General features: G+C 55.5%; 1 protein-coding gene across 2 annotated transcripts in view; it reads left to right on the forward strand.

The window, feature by feature from the left end:
- The window catches only part of TEX264 (testis expressed 264, ER-phagy receptor), a 39,367-nt gene extending 17,971 nt beyond the window's left edge, over positions 1-21,396 (forward strand). For both annotated transcript variants that reach the window (XM_038149238.1, XM_038149239.1), the window contains exons 5-6: positions 13,534-13,705; positions 20,558-21,396. In XM_038149238.1, the coding sequence (XP_038005166.1) occupies positions 13,534-13,705; positions 20,558-20,862 (477 nt within the window). In that variant the 3' untranslated portion in view covers positions 20,863-21,396. The remainder of the gene's footprint in view (positions 1-13,533; positions 13,706-20,557) is intronic.
- Positions 21,397-21,882: the final 486 nt, after the last annotated feature.

The raw sequence follows: 21,882 nt of genomic DNA on the forward strand, positions 1-21,882 counted from the left end.
CAAGCTCCCTGAGCTGCTACTCCTGCTCCATCCCGAGCCAGCAACAAGTCATGGCAGTTCTCTTCACCTTCGTGGCCGTTGTGCTGGGTGGGTCACCTGGCACCTCTCTGATTGCATGGGAACAAGGAAAGGTATTTGTTCCCCTCCTGTCAGATCACAGTGGGCAGAGGGACCAGTCTGCCTGGGGAACATGAGCCAGTGCTTGTTCTCTGTCACCCTTGAGCTGATTTCTGTCAGGATCTAGTGCAGTGCCCCGTGTTGGTAAGAGAGGGAAGGTGCCCGTTACCCTCAAGAGTGGATCAGCACCTGATGGTGCCTCTAGTCCAACCCATTTCTTTGTCCCCAGCCCACCCAGCATTCACCCTTCTTGGGCTCCTCAGTGCTGTGGTGAGTGTGACGAGGCAGAGGCTCATGCCTGGCTTGAGCAGATGCATTTCTGCTGGGCTTGTCAGAGACAAGCTCTCCCTTAGGTAGGATGCCTCTGCCCTGCCAGGTCTGCTAGGCTGGGTGTGTTATCCAAAAAGGAATGTGCTTCCAGTATGGAGGAGAGGAACAAACCTTCCTAAGAGGGGAGATGATGATGGGAAGTCACCTCTCCTGCGTACCAGAGAGAAACTAATACTGATTTTGTGCAAAGGCTCAATGCAGCTTTTGGGACAGAATCAGCCTCCTCTGCCACTGGCATGGCAAAAGAGAGATGCTGGGGCTATGAAATGGAGTTACTGGTGAAGCTTGGAGTATGCTTCTCTTCCAGGCCACTGACATCTGAATTTTGCACATGTGTGTTTTGCATGGCTGCCTCCTCCTAAAGCTCAGCAAGGCTCTGCTGATCTGAGGCTAAGCTCCAAATTAAATGACACCAAACAGCGTGGCTTTACATTTCAAAGGCTCAGAGCAGAAGGATGCCTGGGACTTTCTGTCACTATGGAGTAATTGGAAGGATTTTTTTTTTATTTTGGCGGCTTGTACAATGACCACCGGGTGCTCGCTCCACAGACAGATGGTTTTACCTGCATCTTCTGCTAATGTGAGGAATTAAAACAACCCTGCAGGGATGAAGAGGGGTGACAAAGCTGAGTACAGTGGAGACAGCAAGTTAGTAGCTGCTGTTCGTCCCTGGCTCTGGCTGCTTATCACAGTGGTAACTTGTGGACGGGCACATTTGCATCACACAACCCCTGGAAATTTCTGCTTCTGTTCCCTCATTCCACACACCACCAACCAGAAAATCTCCTAGTACATTTAAAGTTGCTTCTGTGTCTCTTTCCCTTATCTTCACAGGGATGGACTCAGCAAAGGTGCTACTTGAAGGTCAAAGATGGAGCTGTGATGCAGCTGGGAGAGTGGTTGGTCTGGGAGCCCCAGTCCCAGCATGGCACTGGGGGCTGTTGCCTTTCAAATGAAACCTGAAGGGGTGTCCTGGCCCTGGGGGAGGAAGAGAATGTGCCGTGGCTGATCACAGAGTGGCCCTGTCTCCAGCTGCCTGTTGGCTTCATGCATTTGCTGACAGGCTCTGTTCCCACTCTGTAAGGCTGTAACATAACAACACTCTGGGAAGGCTGCAGGGAGGGAAACAATGGCCTCATTCCCATTGTGGACACCTGCATTTTTCCCCCTGCTACTCGAGGGCCGGTTACTGTCATTAACTCAGGGGTTTATTTCTGCCTGGAGCTGATGGCAGATCCTTGACATGCAGGAAGGTAGATATCTATCATCTGCTGGGGCCAGCTGCTCTGCTCTTCACGCTGTGCAGATTCACAGCTTGGGGTAAGGTCCTCCCAGTGATTCAGTAACCAGCCCGTGAGTTGGCAAAAGCTTATCAAGAGGTCAGTGTGGAGAAAGACTTGCTCAGGTACTTCTCGGCTGAGCAGTACAGGAATGAGCAAAGCAGGATGGCTGCTGTGGCTGCAGGAGCTGCCAGATGTTGTGGGCCCACAGTGGAGGAACACAGCCATCAGCTCCTCTCTGTTGTTGCATTTTCCTCCTCCTCTCTCACTAGCATCTCTAGCTGCCAAGTTCACTTGTCCCACCCAGGTCCTGCCACCCCAAGAAGCCACTGCCTTCATCTCCCAGCAGTTCCCCCTCAAGGCTGTGTCTTCTGATGGGAGCTGCTTTGAGACCTGTAGCATTTGCTCAGCTCTGGCTGTCTGCTGTGCCCTGCGGCACGGGACCAGTGTCCTGGGACAGAGCCCAGCAGGCAGAGTACACTTCCTGCCCATGGCAAGCTGTGGCCGCTCGGGGAAGGGCAGAATGGGACAGAGGTGTAGATATTCTTCCCCAAAGTCCTCCCCATCCTCCAGGTACCCAGAGTTTGAGGAGGGGCATCAGCACTGGGAAGAGGAGAGACATCTTCCAGGTCTCAGGGCACTAATGAGGATCTGGGGCAGCTCTGGTGGCTGCAGCTTTGGCTGCTGTGCTGCCATCAGTGGTGTTACAGAGGGCCATGTGTGGTTTGGGGTACTTAGGGGGGCAGAGCAGTGGTACAGATGAGGAGTTGGCTTCCCAGGAGAGAAAGATCTGGAAAGCTGAGTGGTGTGATGCATCTCCAGAGCACTACCAGCTCATGGAGCACATCTGGGAACATATGGGATCCTTGTGGAAGGGCAGAGTCAGGCTGAGCTCTGTCCTTGCCTAACTGTTTTGATTTCTCCTCCTGATTGATCTGCGCAGTCAAACTCACGATCCTGTGCTGGCAGAGGAGCAGTTGCCAGACTGCAAAGGTCGCTGGAAGCAGCTGCTCCCGTCCCCTGCTGCCTGTGCTGCCGGCAGAGGAGCCCGGCTTTGGCGGCGCTCAGCGTGCGGCGCTGCTGGCCCCGCCAGCCCCTGGCTCCCCGCACGCCCGGCTCTCCGCGGCGCTGCTCCGCGGCTGCTCTGCTTCCAGAGCAAGGTAACGAGCCCGCTGGGACCTGCGCCGGGTCCCTGCTGGGCCGGGGAGGAGGAGGAGGAGGTGAAAGCTGCAGAGGAAAGGCAGCCTCGCCTCGCCTTACCACGCCCGTCGCAGCGGGGCCGGTGGAGAGGCGCCAGCACGTGTGGCCGCTGAACCGGCGTGTCCGGGCTCGGGACACCTGCAGCTGGCCCTGATGGATGTGGCTGGTGCCGCTGTGTTGCCAGCTCCTCCCGCATTGCAGGCAGCCTGCCCGGCTGTGCCGCTCGCTCAGTGCCCGCCGGCTCTGTTTGCTGCGCTGGGGATTTCCTCGGGCGAGTCGCTAGCGCCCGAGGCTGCAGCGGCTGCGGGCTCTGGGGGCTTCATTAGCCGAGCTCTCCGGGGGGAGTTGGCAGCGCTCAGGAGCCCGCCAGAGTCGCTGTCTCTTTGCCCTTTGCCAGGTTTTTTGGGGAAGAGAGGTGCAAGCTCTTGGATGTGGGGGTTTGAAGGTGGTTTTGCTGGAAGCCTGCAGGGAAATGCCTCTTGTTCATTTATAAGCATTCAGGAAGGAACTTGTTCCAAGCCCTGGCTTGCATTTAAAGGAGATATCTGTCGCTGGGGCAAGGGAAGGAGGAGAAGGAGGGGCAGTGAACCAAAGGTAACTGATGGCCCGTGGGTTTCTGCCCTACAGAGAGCCTGGTTGGGATCCCTGTCACCCAAGACAAGCCTGCGAGTGCAGGGTTTCCCTGAGTCAGAGCTCAAACAATCTTTCTGCACTGTTGGCTGCACTTAACTGATAGCTTTGAAGATCCTCCTGTCCTGGAAACTTGCTCTCTGACATCAGATTTGCCAACGTGTGGTAATTGAGATGTGCTTAGGGACGTCGTGATCAGCTCGCCTATTCCTCCTCAGCAAACCAGGCTGAAACCCACTTGATCTCTTCCTCTGGATCTTCCTTGCCTTCCAAATGAGGCCAGTAAGCCTGACAGTAAGTCCCTGTGGGTGGAGAGGGAGGACTATTTTGTCTGGGAATCAAGCAGTTGCATCGTGGCTTTGCCCTGTGCTGCTGGTGGCTTTATCTGTGCAAGTTCAGCGAGGTTAAGTTCTTCAGCTTCCCTTTTTGGCTTTCTCAGCTGTGAAGGCATGGTGTGAGGCTGAGCTTAGCTCATCGTGAAATATATTCCATGAAGCCTGGGAGCTGGGGGCGTTGCAGAAAGACAAGGTTGTTCAAGGAGGTAGGAAGGGACAGAGAGGGTATTTATTCCACTCGTCCATTTTCCTCCTGGGGCCATTGATGTGGCACCTGAGTTTGTCCTGGTGATTGAGGCTGTGGAAGAACAATTAGAGATGCCTGCAGTCCAAAGAGCAAGAGGAACGGGTTGAGATTTGGAAGGGGCAGCTCAGATCTTGTCTCACGAGACTGAGAGCCCCCATGTGCTATGGGCACCAGGCTCTGCTGCTCCTGCTCCATGGCTGTTGCTTTGGCTTTGCTGCAAGGGGATTTCATGGCAGGACTCGTTGCGGGTGAGGACGTGTGTGAAGGCTGGGAACCACAAGCCTCCAGCGTGTCTGGACGTTCTTGTTGCAGAAGGGCAAGTACTCAAGTGAATGATGGCCCAAGAGAAAGAGCCATCAAGGTGGGTTGGGAGTGTCCACCTGGATGAGGAGCTCTCCAAGCTATCCATGGAAGAAGATCTGTCAGCACAAGAGTCTCATGGCAGGGCAGAGCAGGTCACTCTAGGTTAGGACTTACTCTCCCTGTGAGCAACATGACAAAGGCACGAGTTTTGGAGAGGCTCTTTTTACCTGTGTGGGGTCCTGTGCAGGGTGGGACGCTGCAGTGCAGTGGGCTGCCTGGCTGAGGCAGAGCAACAGGAGATGATCTTGGATGATGATCCCTTTCCTGAAAGGCCCTGCCTTGACAGGAGACAGAGAAATTGCCACAGCTGCTGCTCCTGGCAGCCTTGCCAAAGCAACAGAGCGGGCAAAGCGATTTAGCATTGCTCCAGTCATCCGTGATGGCAGAGATCATTGCATCAACCCCTTCAGCATTGTGATTAATGCTGAAGAAGCATCCTGTGAGGGCTGGGAGGAGTGTGTTGGTCCCTGGAGATCCGCTCTCTGAAGCAGAGGCAGCTCTCTCCAGCTGTGGTCCTCCTCTCTCTCAGTCTCATCCGCCTCCTTTCGTGTGCAGCTGTTGATCCGTGTGCTCCCATAGTGATGGAGTTCCTAGGAACTGGGACAGGAACCCAGGACTGGTTCCTCAGGAGAGGAGAGATTATGTGCACTTACACAGATTCCTTTTCTTGTGATGAAGATCCAGTGATTGGGCTTTCAGAATGGTGAAAATCAAAGTCCCCTTCAGAGAGCTCGTGTGTGGCTGTGATGGGGAGGGAGGAGAAGAAAATGGGAGGTGGTAGGGTCAGGTAGGAGGAAGAGTGTGGAACGTTATTATGGAGCTCTGGGAAGCTGGTGAGTACCATCTCCCCAGCTGGCATTTTATCCATTGTGGGTACAGGAGCAAGACAGAACGTGGGAAAGTGGAAAGCACTGAGTCTTCAGGAAAACTAATTTTTTTTAAATGCAAAAGTTTCCTTTACTTCTGCAACTCTCTGCTCCAGGACTAATTACTAACAAATAACCGCAACACCAGGGGGGACCCAAGCCCCATGAATTGCGTTTGTTTGCACCATCTGCTCTTTATTCTGCAGGTGACATTCCCATAGTTGGGGGCAGTTTGATCCATCCCTGGAAGCACACAGACTAATGTACCTGAACGTGTCTGGGCTGGCAGTTTTGTCCAAGGCTTGTCCTACCCCCCCGCTGGGGGCTCTGACTGCCCGTGGCTACTTTCTGAGAGGTTTTATCTCGCTGGGACTTGCTACCTGGCTCATCTATGAAGATGATGGATGTCTCTTTGTGTGCTGCAGGATGTCTCTTGCAGCTCAAGTGGGTGCTGGAAGAGGAAAAGGTCCAGAGTGTTTCAGGGCCTCTAGCAAGGTAGGGCTGGAGCTTATTCCCTTTTGCTGGAGAACAGGATGGAATCTCTATCCCAGGGAGGAGAACAGTGTTCATGACTCTCACAGTAGCTGCCAGCATGACCCGGGATCCTGTGCCTGATCCCTGCCAGCCCTCCCAGGGTGCTGGGATCTCCTGAACCCACCAACTCCCCCGAGCTCGTTCCTTTACCTCTCAGCTTGTCTGTGCCTGGCAGCTGCCGCTCTGCAGGTCCCGTCCTGGAGGAGCCCTGGGAGCAGCTGGGTGGTTGGGCCCTGGGAAGCGCGGGCGGGCAAGGTGTAAATTGCATGGCGGGCTGCCTTCACTGAGGTGAAAATGAGAAACTCTCCCAAGCTATCAAGCCCGGTGTTTCACGGCTCCCACGGTCCAAATGCACTCCCACTCCCTCTCGCTGCTGCGGAGGGGATCTCGGGGGCTGGTTTTCTCCTGCCTGTCCTGGAGCCGCGGCACTGCCACAGCAGCAGGGCGGTGTGTCCCGGTTGAAGGCAGGACAGGGGGCCTGCCGAGGCAAGGGGGAAGTGTGCTGAGGGCAGGCAAGGATGCCGATGGTGTGGGAGGTGCTAATTGCCAGGCTCTGTGTTCTGCTACCTGGAGAATTCGTTATCCTTTGGCGAGACTTTGTTTTCCGCTGCCGTAGTGCTGGTGCTCGTTTTTCCTGCTGGCTGATGGAAACGGCCTTTTCTCGATTGCAATAATATCACCTTCTGTTTCTGAAACACCTCACAGCCCAGAGGATTTGAAAGTGAAGTGCACGTGCGTGGGAGCAGTCTCACCACCTCTGAAGTGTGAGTTTCTCCGGGCTGGGAAGCTGCAGCTGTTCCACAGCCCTTGGCAGCCTGGTGCTGGCGGCTGTGCCGTGTGCTGGAGCTGGCTCCGGGTGCTGGCACCCTGGGAGGCAGGGCCTGCCCGGCTCCATGTGCACCCTGCTGGAGCTGCAAGCTCAGATGTTGGGGTTTCCTTGATGTTTGAGGTATTACTGGTGTAAAGCATGTCTGCCTGCCTCTGCCTCCAGCAATTTGTCTTTCCTTCCGCCCAGCCATCTCTTGGGCCGATGGCTCTGGCTCTTCCCCATCCTCTGGCTGCCCTTCATTGAACAGCCCTGAGCTTCACCCAGGCTTCATCCCTGTCTCCCATTGTTAGGCTGTGGCTCAGCAGAGAGGACCAGAATCTGGGTTGGGTTTGAAAGGGACATTTAAAGTCCAGTCCAGCCTCCCTGCTGTGGGCAGGAATCTCTTTCACTAGCACAGTTTGCTTTAAGCCCCATCCAGCCTGGCCTTGAACACCTGGCTATGTACATCCACAGCTTCTCTGGACAATCTGTTCCAGTGCCTAACGGCCTTCAGCACAAGGCATTTTATGTCCAGTCTAACCTGCTAGCTTGTGCTCTAAAACCACTGCCTCTTGCCCTGTCACTACAGGCCCTGGTGAAAAATCTATATCTCTTACAAGCACACTTTAGGGCTCCTCAAAGGCTTCTCCTCTCCAGACTGAACAGCCATAACTCTCTCAGCCTGTCTTCTTGGCAGAGTTGTTCCAACCCTTGGACTGTTTCTGTGGCCTCCTCTGGACCTGCCCTATGTCCATGGCTGTCTCATGCAGGGGTCCCCAGAGCTGGAGGCAATATTGCAGGTGGGGTCTTAGAAGAGCAGAACTGAGGGGAAACATTCCCCTCAGGCATGTTGTCCATGCAGCCCAGGAGATGCTTCACCCCAGCAGGAAGGAGTGCCTCTGTTTTTTTGCTTTCATCAGCTCACATGGGTGACTTGAAGCAGTGTCTAACCTCAAGCTGCTGTCTGAGCAAAGAGGAACGGAAACAGAGACATTCTCAGTCTGGGCCTGGGACAGAGGGATGGCCCAGCAAGGAGGCTGTCTCCTGGCTGAACTGGGAGAGCACCAAAGGGCGCTGAGTGCTGTGCAAATGAATTGCAAAGCCTCTCAGGACTACCTAGCACCCGTGTTCTAAGATAAGCAAGGATGACACACCGAGCATGGAGCGTGTGAGGAAGCGAGGAGGATGTGGCACACAGCACACTCCCCCCCCCAGTCCTAGCTGGTGGCTCAGTTTCAGCTTTTAATTTTAGCAACTGATTTAGGGCCGTTCAGCTCCACGCAGTTTTGTTGTTCCTTTAAAATCCCTGGGACTGAAGCGTCCGAGTCCATCACTGGGAGATTGAGAGGATGGATGCCTCCAGCTGGAAGGAAGGTGTGGGGGAGTTGTGTTGTCTGGCGTGTAAGGTCAGGGCTGGTGGGTCACCCGGGGGTCTCCCCACACTCTCCCAGGTGCCAGCTGACTTGCTGGCACTGCCCAGAGCAGCCCCAGTGCCAGCAGCACAGGCAAGGGGAAGCTTGTGGCAGTGAGGCTGTGGTGGTGCCCTGGCTGGCTGGAGGGCTGCTGGTGAGCCCCCCAACAGGCAGCAATCCCTAACGATGGTCACAAGCCCCCTGTGTGTTTGCACCTCCCATCTATTCCTTCTTCAGGTATGGCAGCATAATAAACAGAAGGGACTGAGCCCAGCAGCCTATGGAAAAACTCCTCGTGTGGTTGGTGTTGCTCCAGTGTCACAGCAGGATGTGGATGGAACCAGCTCCATGTGCCCTTCTGCTTCCCTGCAATGGCAGCAGCACATCCTGTCACAATAGGAGCAAGGGTGAGCAGCAGTTCCAGGCACACTGTGCCAAAATGAAGTTTAGACAATCCCTGAGAACAACCCACAGCTTCTCCTTGAGTCTGGCCCTCCTGGCCACGTGTCCATAGGCCCCTCTGGGGAGTTTTTCTCTCGGCTGGCGCTGTGCAGAGAGCAGTCAGTGCTTAGGCTGGACCCTGCGCTGTTGGCTTTCCAGTGGCTCTGGGCACGTGGCCAGGAGGGCAGCTCGGGGCTGCCTGGTTCCCCTAAGGAAGAAGAGGGTTTTTATCTGCTGGGTAACCAGTTGCTTGCTCCCCATGGTTTTTCCAGTCCTGGTTGGGGTTTAACAGGCACGTTTTTCGCACGTTGCAGGCAGAAGGTGCTCTGGCAGGGATGGGTGACAGGCACAAGCAATGGCTGTGTTCCTGTGGCACACAGTGGCTGGAGCATGAAGTGGACATCTCTGCAGTGGAGCCAGGAGCTGCTGGGCAGCATGAACAGCTCAGCCTCCAGCTCTGCTCCAGCAGGAAGCTTAGTGGTGGCATGAAAAATCTCTCTCAACTGCTTCTACAGCATCAGTCCTGAAACAGGGACTCAGCAGGCTGGTGTGACTTAACATCACTTTGTAAGTCATTCCAGGAGGTCACAGTAAGGAGTCAAGTGTGACAGGGAGCTTGTGGGGTGAAAGTGGGGTGAGGACAGCAGCTGCCTCCCCACTGCCTTCCTGGTAACACTAGAAGTGTTTGGTTCAGCTGGAGCCTGATTGCCAGCATGACCGTGCATGGCGAGGATCCAGAGGGCATCCACAAGGCTTGTTTGTGGTCTCCTAACAAGATGAATTCTTGCAGCAGTGGGAGATGAAGCAAATCCAGTTGGTGACATTTGAATTCCTGAGCAGTTGAACCTGGCAGAGTGACAAAGACAGTCCCTGCAGTGCCCCAGCTCATCTTCTGCTTCCCAGCAGGTGCTGAGAGCCATGGTGTGACACGAGCACCCTGCCACCTCCTTCTGCCTTTGCACAGTTCCACTGGGATTTTTATGACTGCAGGTCATGTCTCAGACGCCTTGTCATGTCCTCTGTGGCCCTGGGACTGCTCTTGTGCTCCCCCAGGAAAGTGAGGGCATCTTCCTCCTGGGAGGCTGTGCACAAGCCATGTCATGAGCACACATTGTGACCTTATGGACAAGTAGTAGGGGAGGAAGATTTGTGCTGACGAATAGCTGGCATCTCCTGCTGCTGGGGAAGATCTCCCAAAATGCTGGTCATTGCATAATCCTGTCCTTTCTGATGCATGAGGCTAGGGGATGCTCCATTCCCAGCGGGATGAGAGTGACCTGGAGGAAATCCTACAGTCAGTAGGTGGTGGGAGGTGATATGGAACCCGAGGTTAAAGATTGGGCGAGGTGCTGTTCCATCTGGGAAAGAGGAGTGCAAGAGTCTTCCCTTACGTAACGCCTTGCTCCCGAGAAGGTGGTGAGAAGCACCCCACCACGTTCCTCAGATGGGCTGAGAAGGAGTTGGCTTCGTGGGAAGCATGGATCTGATGTGGCAGGAATATGCTGGAGCTGCTGTTCTGTCGGAACTGAACTTGTGGATTCTGGATGCATTTGTGTGTGTAGATGGACTGTATGGATTATGTGCAATGAATCCCCTGTTTCAGGTGCCGTGGGGAGGGCCCTGGATAGAAATCAGCCCTGAATGCTGCACTGCTGCCTCTGTCTTTGCTGGCCATAGGAAGCGAGAGCTCCTGGCAGAGGCTGAGGAGGGAGGTGGCACTGCATGACCTTGCAAAGGGACAAGTCCTCTTTCCTGCCCCACTTACTGGTCCTGTTGTCACAGCCAGCAGCCTGACACTGACAGTGTCCCACTGTTCAGCCCTCGCTGAGCTCCTCCACCCGTGTGAGACTGCATTGCATTTGACTGGAGGGCTCTGCCTTGGAAACTCCACGTTCCCCTTGCTGCTCCATCTGTTGGCTCAGTGGCACAGCCAGCCAGGGGCTCCCTTCTCAGTGGCAGTGCAATACTGCCTGTTGAGCCTTTCTGTTGTTTTGCCATGTTGTTGAGCCTTTGCTAATTCGCTCTCTTCCCACACCTTTGCCGTTGGGCTCTGCTCTCCAGTCTCTCTGGGTTGTTTCTTTTCATTGCGGTGTTTCTCTCCACGGGGATAATCCCAAACTCACTGTGTCACCAGCCTCTTTTGCACTTTGCTGCACTATTCTTGCCTGGCCTCTGCCTGCTTCCTAATCTCCTTTGGTATGATCACAAGGCTGATCTCCCACCCCCTTTAGATGATCCCCTTATCCGTTTCCGTTGTCATGGCTCCCCACCTCATTGCCTCTGCCCATTTCTCAAGTCTTTATGTAGCCTCGTCCCTTTGTCCTAGGCTGGACAGGACAGCATTCCCAGCTGCAACATCCTTGCTCCTTTTTGGGGACATTGTCCTCTCCGGAGCCCACCTGCCAGTGCTGAGCTCTGCAGCAGCCCTGCCAGAGGCTGTGTTTCTCTGGGAAGAAGCGTAGAAGCAGAGACCAGCTCACTAGCCTGGCTTCCAGCTTAATTTGTACAGACATAAACTAGCACCCCCAGGCTCTGGTTTCCCTCCGTTTCATTTTGGGAAAAACCCTGGATGAACTGGGAAGAAGGCAGGCATGGGTATTGACAGTGAGTGTCCAGCCACTTTGGCATGGTCCCACCATGGTCCCCAGCCATGGGCTTTGGGCGGGACACCTGGGCTCTTCTGGCTTCAGGGACACAGAGCTGCTCCTGGCAGGGTGGAGCATCCTTGTCTCACAGGATAATCCTGAGTGTGAAGCAGCATTTGGCTCGAGAGCCAGTCCTGCTCTTCATTCAGGTGTGCATTTTTATTCCTTAAAAAGCCAAGATTTCCACATTTTGTATGGGCAGAGGGGGTGTTGTTTGTGTTTTGGGGGTGCCACTTCTATGTCTGTAACTGGAAGTTGTAGCAGCCTAGAGTAGAGTGTATGGAGAGGGTATGTCCCAGATCTACTCTTTTGGAACCTTAGGAGAGGCTTTGGAAAGTCTTGAAGGCCAGACTGGAGCCTTGAGGATTTGGACTGGTTGGAGACCTCACATGAAGTTAATGAAGGTCTCTTTGCTCTGAGATCCTTTGAGTTGTCCTTGTCTGCATGAAGTGGTGGAGGGCCAGCTGGATTTGTCCAAAAAGCCCTGCAAATCCTGGAGGTACCTATCTCTGGTGTGTGTTGCAGTAACCTAAAATAAGGAGCTGAGCTGGAGGTTGGCGGATGGGCCTGTGGTTGGTAGAGCAAGGGGCAGAGCGGCGGGGAGGGCTCCTGTCTGCCTTGTTGCTGAAAACGCAGGAGTGATATGAGCCGCCTCTGCTCTGCTGCTAAAAACAACCCAGCTTGTTGTTATTTAATGCAGTTTTGATCTGCAGGCCCCAGTGTTTCACCTGCCTGCAAGTGGGAACTCCAAACTCCAAGCGCCTTGGAAGCCCGCCTGCGTCCCTGCGTGTCCCTGCAGCACTGGGATAGGAAATGTCCCTCCTCGGCTGGAGGAGGGACTGCTGAAATTCAGGCTGGAAGGCATTGGGATGGGACAGGTGAAGCTTCTGTTGGGGTCATGTTTCTGCCACTGAGGTGTTTCTGGGTAAACTGGGCCTCTGCATTGCCAGATACTGCAGGCTTTCCCAGGAAAATGGACCCAAAAACTGCTCCTGAGAGATTTCCACGTGTATTTCTTGTGCAGCATCCTGGCAGCATGGAGGTGGCTCTTCAGGTGGTGCAACTGCCAGCAGCAGGAGAGGGTCAGTGTTGGCTCATGTCTGTTGTGGATCCTGCCTGGTGCCAGCATTAGTCTGGGAAATAAATGATTCTTAAATCACATTGGTCCAACCCCAGGGCTGAAGGGAGTCAGGCTTTTGTAAGGTCATGATTGATGTGTCCATAGAGCTCATTCTTGGTGTGGGGCCAGCTCTGGCAACAGAGAGCCCCAGAGGGATGTGTACCCTGCTGGAGGATGTGCAAACAAGCCACCCCCAGCAGGCCATGACAGAGGAGAGTAGTTGAGCAGGGAGGAAAATCACTGGGTCAGGCAAGAAGAAGAGGATAATCAGGGCAAGAGGGAGGAAGAGAATAGCTGGGGCAGGGAGGAGGAGGAGGAGGAGGAGGAGGATAATCAAGGTGGTTGCAGGGTTAAATAAAAGCTGTCAGTGATTTGAAAAGGGGAAAGAAAGAAAAAGAAAACCCGCTAAAGAGACACTCTCCTTTCTCACCCGGCTTGTAATCAGCCGCCCCCTCTGCCAGCGAGCAGCTGGCGGGCGGGCGGGCGAGGAGGGGGTGGCAAGAGGGGTCCAGCTGCTCCTGGCCCGGCCTCAGCACCCCAGGAGTCCCCACAGCCCCGGCTCAGCTCGGGCTGCACGCCCGGGGGACATGCCCCTGTCATGGGTCCCTGACAGGCTGGGGTCTTGAAGAGCACTGCCAGGGGGAGGTGGGGTGAGGAAAAGGAGGAGGGGGACTTGTCTGAAATGCCAGGGATTCATCTCCCACTCCCCCTGCCCTCGCCGTTCTTAAAGGAGCTGCTTGAGCTGTCGGCTCTGGATTATATTAATTAGCAAAGAAGTGCTGTGCCTGCTCATGGGGCTGTGCTGCTCATAGGGCTGTGCTGTTTGTGGGGTTGTGCTGCCAGCAGGAACCAGAGATCTGGCAGATCTGTGTGAAGCAGCTGCCTGGCTCCCCAAAACCTCTCGCTCCAGCCCAAAATAAGCACATAAAACCAAGGTTGAGCTGGGGGTCTTCAGCACCTCCTCCTGGAGCCCAGCTGGCTGCTTACCTTCTGGGCCAAACCTGCCTGCCCTGGTACCTGGGGCAAGAAGGGAAAGCAGCACCCTGGTTTTGGGATGGCAGCCTCTGCTCCTCACTGGGCCTCCTTGCCTGTGGGCAAAGAGGACCAGGCTGACCTGGCCGGACTGGCAGGTCAGTGTGGTGGGGGAGCTGCTGGGGTGGGGGGCAAGGACACCTCCCTGCCCATGGCTACTTTGTGTCTTCCAGGAGAGGAAGCTGTGTGCCCACCCCCGGATCGAGATCTACAAGCAGGACCGCATCTACTTCGTGTGTCCCCTCGCCCGCCAAGGGGACTTCTATGTGCCTGAAATGAAAGAACTGGAGAGGAAGAGCAGGGCTGCTGCAGCTGTGGCTGAGGACGCCCAGACAGACATCACAGGTATCCATGGCTTGTGCACAGGCTCCATCTTCATCAGCCCTCACAGAGGTGGGGTCCTGATATCCCCAGTCCTGCTGCCTGAGCAGAGAGGGACTGGCCTGTGCCCACCTGGTACCCAAAAGTCTCGCACACCTCTTCCTCTCACCCTGGGCTGATCCCCAGGGATCTGAGATGAGATGACATGCCCTGAGGTGTCATGGCATGCCTCGGGGAGCACCCAGGAACCCTTGCAGTTTTGGGCTAAGCCACTGGCCCACTGTTGTCAGCGCAGAGCTGGATCTCACAGCTTTTAGTTGCAGCTGGGCTTGTTTTTCTCTTTGTCATATACATCTTCCTTGATCTCATCTTCATCTGTTACATATTGGGATTGCAAAGAGCTTAAATACCAGGTTGCTGTAGCTCGTGGCGGAGTTGCCTGAGAGCATCTGCTCAGCGAGATTTGTTGGAGCCTGGATGTATTCATACAGGAAGGGACCACAATGGCTGTAGGCGCGGAACAGCAGTGCTATAGTAACCCAAAATGCTAGTTGCCTTCAGCAGCCCACATGCTCCCGTGCCTGCGAGATGTAGGAGCTGGCTGTCCAAGCCTTCCCGGGCACTGGACAGCACATCCGAGCTGGCTGCTGGCAGGGGCCTCCCCCCTGCCCCACGGGGTGCCCACGCTTGTGTAATGGGCATGAAAAAACCATGAGGGCTGTGCTCGCCTCGCGGGCACTTGGGTCATTTGCTTCAACACATCTTCAGGTTTGGGTCGCTTTAATTCTTAATCACATAAAAGCAAGCCTGGGAATTGCTTTCTGGGAGCTCTGTCCATTTAGTGTTGCAATGAGGAGTCTAATTGGAGCTGTTTCCCAGCATTTCCAGGGCCCCTGTTAGCACGGTGCTCACTTGGCTCTTCTCCTCTTTGCCTTGTGTTGGGGCAGCACCAGCCCTGCTTGGCCAGAGGTGCCCCAAAGCCCACTCGCTCTGACAGCTTCCTATGGTCACCCCTTGGGTTTGGAGAGGGATGGCAGGATCCAGGGAGCAAAAGCAGCTCAAGGTAGTGCCTTCATAGCTGTGTGTGCTCCCGTGTGCCTGCTCAGGGGGTGCATGATCCCACAGCACAGCCAGGGCTGCTCGGAGCAGCCACTGCCCTGTGCCCCGGCTGTCTCGGTGCTTTCTCTGGGGTGCCACTGCTAGCAAGCCCACTGTGGGGTGTCCTCTGCCCTGCTGGAAGAAGGGCTAGGAAGGTCTTCCCAGTTTTAGAAGGCAAATGACATTGGATTTTCTCTCTTTGGGCTGGGCTCCCCAGCAGCAGCTCTGGGCCAGCTCCTCCACCACCCGTTCCCTTCCAGGCACAGAGATGAACTCTTGTCAGTGCAGTCTGATGCAGTGCCATCTGCTGAGTCTGCACAAAACCAACTTTAAATAATAATACCTGTGATGTTAGCCCTGGCTGCGAGACTAAAGAGATGGGCTTGGATGTTGCACTGTGATTGTCACTGCTGGGCACAGTGGCAGAACCACATCTAATGGGTGTCACATCCTTGCTCTGGCTGAGGATGTAGCAAGCCTATGGGTGGCTTGAGCAGCTCCTGCCTGAGGGCTTTTGTGATCCTATGAAGATTACACCTTATGGAATGAGATTGGTCCTCCCTTCCTGATGATTTTATGTGCTGGGATGTGTGCCACCACCTCTGAGTTGGAGAAAGAGAAGCTTCTTTTCCCATCCTTTTTAGCCTTCTTCCCTGGGCAGTCCCTCTAGAAGCAAGCTGCAGTTAGTCACAGCCCCTTCAACAGGCATGATGGACATGAGACCTTGATGACCCAGGAGATCCCAGGATGTCTGTGACAGTTTTCAAGCTTTTCTCTGCCAACTGGAGGGTGGGCACAGCAATGTTCCCATCTGCCTGTCAGCATGATCTCTGCTCAACCCCAGTTGCTTGTATTTGGGTGATTTCTTGATCCTTCTCAGGTTTGAATGGATGTTTCAAATGGTCCTGCTGTGCTGGAGGCTCAGAAAGTGCTCCTGGGACAGTGGGGGCAGGTGGCAGTCCCTGATGGTGGCTGTCAGATCCTCTGGCTGTGCCTGAGCTGCACAAATCCAGGTGTAGGGCTTTGATACCCAGTTGTGCCTCAGTGGATAAGTGGAGACTGGGAAGGTTCTGAGCCCCATTTCCTCTCCCAAAGGCAGCTGAGGCTGCTCTCTGCACAGAAGCTTTGGGCTGCATGTCCTCATGTGGTAGCAAAAGAAGCCTCCTCTTTCCCCCTCCCAAAATACTGAGATAAGAGCATCGAGTGTGATTTCAGCATAGACATCATGTTGAGTAACGCTCTGTGTGAACACACCAGTGGTCAGTCACAGCTCAAGAAACTCCCCACCAGCAGCTGGATTATGCTTTCTTTGAATTAAAGACTTGAGAAGTTCCAAGTGGAAGGTGTTGCCATTTCTCCTCACCTGTCATTGTGGCTGGTGCCAGACGGTACCGAGTGACTTGAAAGTGTAAAGAAAAGCTTGGATTTGTTTTCTCAAGCCTCCTGACCTTGGAGCACATCTCTCCATTTAGGCTGTCATCTGCTGTCCTTGCTCCTGAGCTCACCCCGGGAGGTGTGGGGTGCCTGTGGCTGTGAGCAAAGCCAGTGGCACAAAGGCCACATGGGGGACATGGTCCGGGCTCTCTGCTTTCTGTGCTGCTCTGCACAGAGCAGGGTGCTGGCAGCTCTGCTGAGGACAGACACACTCAACACACAAGGAAGGGGCCGGGGGCTGTGCCTGCCTCTGCACCAATTCCGTCCCTTCTTCACCATCGTCAGGGTCGTTGGAGAGACAGGAAGCGTTTTAGGAAGGCGGCTGATGGGTCTGCAGGGGGCCCGTGTCAATCAGCATCAGCTGTTTTGTACTTAATTGTTTTCTGGGGCTTTGCTCGGCGGGTCCTGCTCCCGGCTCCCTCCCAGCAGCGCTCTGCAGTGTGACCCCGCTGCTGCGCCTGGAAGGTGAAAGCAAACAGAAGCAGCCTAGCAGCCTCTCCACACGGGCTTGCTGGCATGAACACAGATGGTTCCCGAGCATGTGGCTCTGCCCAGAATCTCAGGTGCTCATTTTCCTGGAGCAGAGTCCATCCCACAGCATTCAGGTACAACTGATGGTATCACACACTGAGCTCCAGTGCCACAGAGGAGCAGCTTTCCTGCTGTGTCCTGCCTCATCCTTGCTTGCTTCCATCCTTCAAACTGCCCTGCCTGTTCCTGCCTGCCTCTACATCCTGGGAAGGCCCCAGTCTCTCTCCTGGTGGCTTGTGTGTGAGCTTCAGCAGTCATGGATGAGCTGTGCCCCCTGGCAGCACACTGTATTTAGAGGTGATGAATATTTGATGGAATGAGGGGAAGGAAAGGGCCCAGGAGCACCAGGAGTGGAGCACTGCTCAGGCATCAGTGTGGCACAAGAGTGGTGCAGGAGGAGAGCCTGTCCTCATTCTGGATTTGGGAATGTCAGTGCCTGGTATGGCACAGGGCTGAACTGTCTGGAGAGGCAGGTCCCCACCAGGCTCATTGGCAGTGTGGGGTGAGTGCTTCCCATTGCACCCATCCCTGGCTGGCCTCTTGGAGTTGGTTGCTTGATTTGCCTTCTTCCCAGGTGGCCCTGGCTTTTCCCTATCATGGCTTCAGCCCAGGCTGTGCCTCTGTTTCCCAAATGAAAACTCCTGGGTCCCATGTCCCTGCTGAGTGAGAGTGCAGTAGGATGGCTATGCCATCCTTGAGGGAGCAAGGTCAAGGGCGAGTTTCAACAGAGGATGGCTGCTGCCTCACAATGTGCCAGAGGGGAAAGCCATGCTGGATCAGGGAGCTGGACTGGTTCCTGGTGTAAGGACCAGCCTTGGGAAGGTGGATGCAAGGAATGGGATGGATGCAAGGAGTGGTCATGGGAGGACCAAACAGGGTGTGTGGGGATGGATGGACAAGTGGGTGTAACAGCTGCTGGAAGTGTGTGCCTGTGAGATGAGCTGAATCCCTGCTTGCCCTCCCACAGGGCTTTGGTTGCCCTCTCAGAGCCCCTTGCACTGAATTCTGGCCTCCCTGTTAGGGCAGCTGGGTGTTCCTGCCCCATTCCCCTGTCAGAGCTGACCCCACATGGTCCCTGGCAGCAGCAGCTCTGTTGCCCTGCCCGCCCCAGACATTTATCCTGGCCAGGCTGAGTGGCTGTGCCAGAGCCAGCCTTTTCCTGTGCTGAGGAGAGCCAGGCTGCTGAAATGGGCAAATTTGCCAGCTGAGGCTACTTGAACATGATCAGAAGTGACAGAGCAGTGACAAAGTGCCTGGCTGAAGGGAAACAGGACTCGATTTATTGTCGCCCTTGGAGCAAGGGAGAGGAAGGTGGCTATGAGAGCAAGGACAGCAGTGTTTCCCACAGTGGTGGCTTGGAGCAGTGTGTAGATCAGCTTCATCCCCGTCTTCTTCCTGAGCTGCTGCTCCTCTCCTCAGGAGCTTCTTTGCTTTGTGTCATGGGGTTACATGACAGCTTCTGAGCCAAAATGTTCCCTAGGGTGCCAGGGGAGAGGTGCTGAGCAGGAAAGGAACTGCTTGCGGGGGTGGTGTCACTCCTGTCCCCTGGGATCTTAGAGGGACGCAAGATGGCCACACATGACATGAGCTGTCATGAAGCCATGGTGGGAACATGTCCATGTCACCTCAGGCCACCAATTTGGCCAAATCAGATTATTTCTTCTTTTCAGATCACCACTAAAGACCTTTCAAACCCTAATTTGTCTTCAAGGCTCAGGGTCTGCACACTCCCCTTCATCCCCTGCAGCTCTCCATCTTCCCAGAGGCTCCCTGCTGACCCACTGCCCTGCTGAGGTCCTGTCAGGTGGGACATCATCTCCCACCTTGCTGCTGCCCACTCAGTGGCTGCTGTCCCCTTCAGCGAGCGCCTCGCTGCAGCGTGCAGAACATCCTTTTTAACTTAGAGTAAATGTAGTTTCCATGTTGAGGTGCTCCCTGATGCTGCAGCGAAGGCAGTGTGTGTTAGTGGGCAGTGGTTTTTTCCTCCTTTCCATGGGAGGGGTCACCTGGCATTGCCTGGGGAGGGGCCAAGGGCTCAGTTTGTTCCAGCTGCCCAAAGGGTTGCCAAGGTGAGAGGGTGGAGGCTCAGGTTCCTTTCCAGGATGAAGCCAATATGCCATCCAGGTGGGATGAAGCAGTGGGTGCACTGTGTCTGTGGATCTTTTCTGGCTACCCCTCATCCTGCTACCACTGCTGGGTCCTCTCGGAACAGCCGTCACTCAGCCGGCAGGACCGTGGGATGATGCTGCTCAGGAGGCAGAGGACTGCCATTTACAAGCAGTTCTGCTGGCAGCTGCCCAGGCTGGCAAGAAAAACAGCACAGAAAAAGGATTTAAGGATGTTTGGAAGGAAAGTTCCCTCCTTGGTGAATCTCCTTCAGGAGATCAGTGGCTGCCACACAGCTGCAGGAGAGCAGGCGGCCCAGCCTTGGGCACCCGGGCTGCAGGAGCTGTAGGAGGCTGGAAATGTCTGTGGAAGCCCAAGGCAGCCCCATGCCAGCAGCTGAGGATATAGCTGCACCAGCAGGAGACAACGTGGAGAAGAGGGCTCTCCTGTTCCACCTAGGATGGTGATGACTGCAGAGAGGCTCCCATTTGCCACTTCCCAGCCCTGTTGGTGGCCAGCCCCAGTCCTCCACGAGTGCTGCTGCTGAGTGGGGCTCCTCCCGGTTTCCCTCCTGCTGCATCATCCTCAGCAGGGATGTTCGGTCCAGCATGGATGGAGGTGCTGGGAAGTGACAGAGCCTGGCACTCACTTCCCACTGAGGCAAGGCAGGCAGGGAGGAGATAGAGCAGGGAGGGCCATGATGAAAGAGCCTGCCCAGTGTTTGCAGACATATAATAATTAACAATGAGGATCTGTGATGTCATAATAAACCACGTGCATCTGTGATGTCATAATTAACAATAATTAATGTTTAACAGGAGGATTTTGTCTCCTGCCTGGTTGCTCTGGCAACAGCACTGAGCTGCTGGTCTCAATCTGACACGTTCCTCTCCTTGTCGACTCCTTAATTGAATTGTCGATGGAGCTAATGAGGCAGGGATCTGGGGAGGAGGAGGTGGGCCAAGGGGTCCACCTGGCAGGCAGGGGCGGCCCCGGGGGGCCTGGTCATGAGATGGGGTGTGGCTGGCAGCCAGGTCATGTGGAGAAGCTCAGAATGATCTGGGAAGGCTCCCCGTATCCTCTGGCGCCCCAGCACCTGCCTGCTGCTGCCCTGCCTACCTTCACACTGCTGCCAGAGCTGCTGGCTGTGGGGAGCCATGGAGGGAGTGGGAGCAGGCTGTCAGGTGCTGAAGCACTGGGATGCCCTGGCATGAGGCTGGATGTACATACCTGCTTCTGACAGCCGAACATCTGAGCATTTGCACTTGTACCATCATCCCCTTGGGTGCTTAAACAATGCTGCAGCTCCACATCACCCTCACAGCACAGTGTCCTCCCTGCTCTTTGTCTCATTCCTTGTGCCATGCCAGAGACAGGCATGCATTCTCCCTGAGGAAGGGCTTGGCAGGTCCTTGTTACGAGCACGAGGAGCAGCTGTGGGGCCATGGTGGTGGCCAGGTCAGGGTATGGCTGGAAGCTGGTGCTGTTTGCGCTGACTTGGGGGTTCCTGATTTCAGGGAGCAGTTTGAGCTCAGCCCATTCTTGACCTGGTCACGTCTCAAAGGCATAGGAGGTGACGAGGTATGAGCTAGTCTCCACTGTGGCCTGATATCTCAGAGGCTTCTGGTGGCTTTGAAGGCTGTGTCCCCCATCCCCATTGCCTCCTTCCCACAGCATTCACTCTTCCCCATTCTCTCTCCATCCCAGGGGTCGACACCATGAGTGAGACGAGCTCCATCAGCGTGGAGGCCACAACTGACAGCAGAGACACCTCGGTGGCCACCTCCATCCTGCTGCCCTTCCCAGCCAGCCGTGGCCGGGAGGAGGCGGACACCCGCAGCGAGCACAGCTACAGCGAGTCAGGGGCCAGCGGCTCCTCCTTCGAGGAGCTGGACCTGGAGGGTGCCGGGGACGGGGAGGGAGCCCCGGGCCTGCTGCCTGATGCGGGCAACCAGGAGGTCACAGACAAGTGGACCAAGGAGCCCATTGCTGCTGAGAGAGGAGAGGAGTGAAGAGAGACCTGGCTGCCTCGCCTCCCACTGGGGTCTGAGTTACTGGGAACCAGTTGCCTTTCCCACCTCCTTCCTCTCCAGCCAAGAGATTCTGGTTGCTGATTCCCCCCAGGACCTGCTCTCCCTCTTTGCAGAAAGGGTGTTTGACCGTTTTTGGGGGTGCTGGGAGGTGGGGGGTGATTTCTGTGGTGCTTGGTGGTGCAGGGTTAGGTGCAGGCTGGGGGGACAGCGAAATGCATTTGCTCTGTGTGTGTGTGTCCAGGCACATGGCAGGTTCCTTGCAGGTGTCTGGGGGATAGTGGTGGATGTCAGAGATGTCCCCCCTCGTCTCTGCTGGTGCCCCTCTCACCCACAGCTTCTCTCTGTTGCACCACCACGTTTTCTAGCACCAAAGAGCTGTGAGTTGGGTCAGTTGGGTTTGTTCCCCTCTTCTCTTCCCCTTGCTGAACAATGGAAACGTTCTTTGTAAATGTGGTCCTCCTGGCAGTGCCACGGGCGCTTTGGGGTCTGTAATAAAGTGGATGCTTTTCCTCACTGGTGGCTGGTGCATTGCTGACTTGTCCTTTGGCCAGTTGTGCCATCCTGTCTGGTCTGACTGTCTCCCCGTGGTGGGGAGTGGGCTGTGGATGGGGGCTGCCCCTGCAGCCCTCAGCTGAGCCAAAGACCTGCCCGGGGGCTCTGCATCCCTGCTGCTCAGGCTTTCTCCCTGCCTGGGCAACCCAGCAGGGCACAGAGTCTGTCCCCAGCTTGTGCAAGCTGCAGGGGAAGTGGGGAAGGAAGGGTCCCAGCTGCTGTGCTGAGCTGGGCAGAGCTGGAGGGAGGTGGTAGCCCCATTCCTCCTGTGGAGGAACCTGTGGAGAGTAAAACCAGATGTAAAGCTGCTGCTGGGCCTCCTCCTGTGGCAGGGGACACCAGGCTGCCTGCACTGTGCCTTCCTGACATCCCATCTGCCTGTCCTGCTGCTGTGGAATGCAGGCAGGGAGGGCTGCCTGTGGTGGTCCCTGTTCCCTGTCTCAGCTT

This window comes from Motacilla alba, chromosome 12 (genome assembly GCF_015832195.1).
Source record: "Motacilla alba alba isolate MOTALB_02 chromosome 12, Motacilla_alba_V1.0_pri, whole genome shotgun sequence".
Taxonomy (NCBI): Eukaryota; Metazoa; Chordata; class Aves; order Passeriformes; family Motacillidae; genus Motacilla; species Motacilla alba.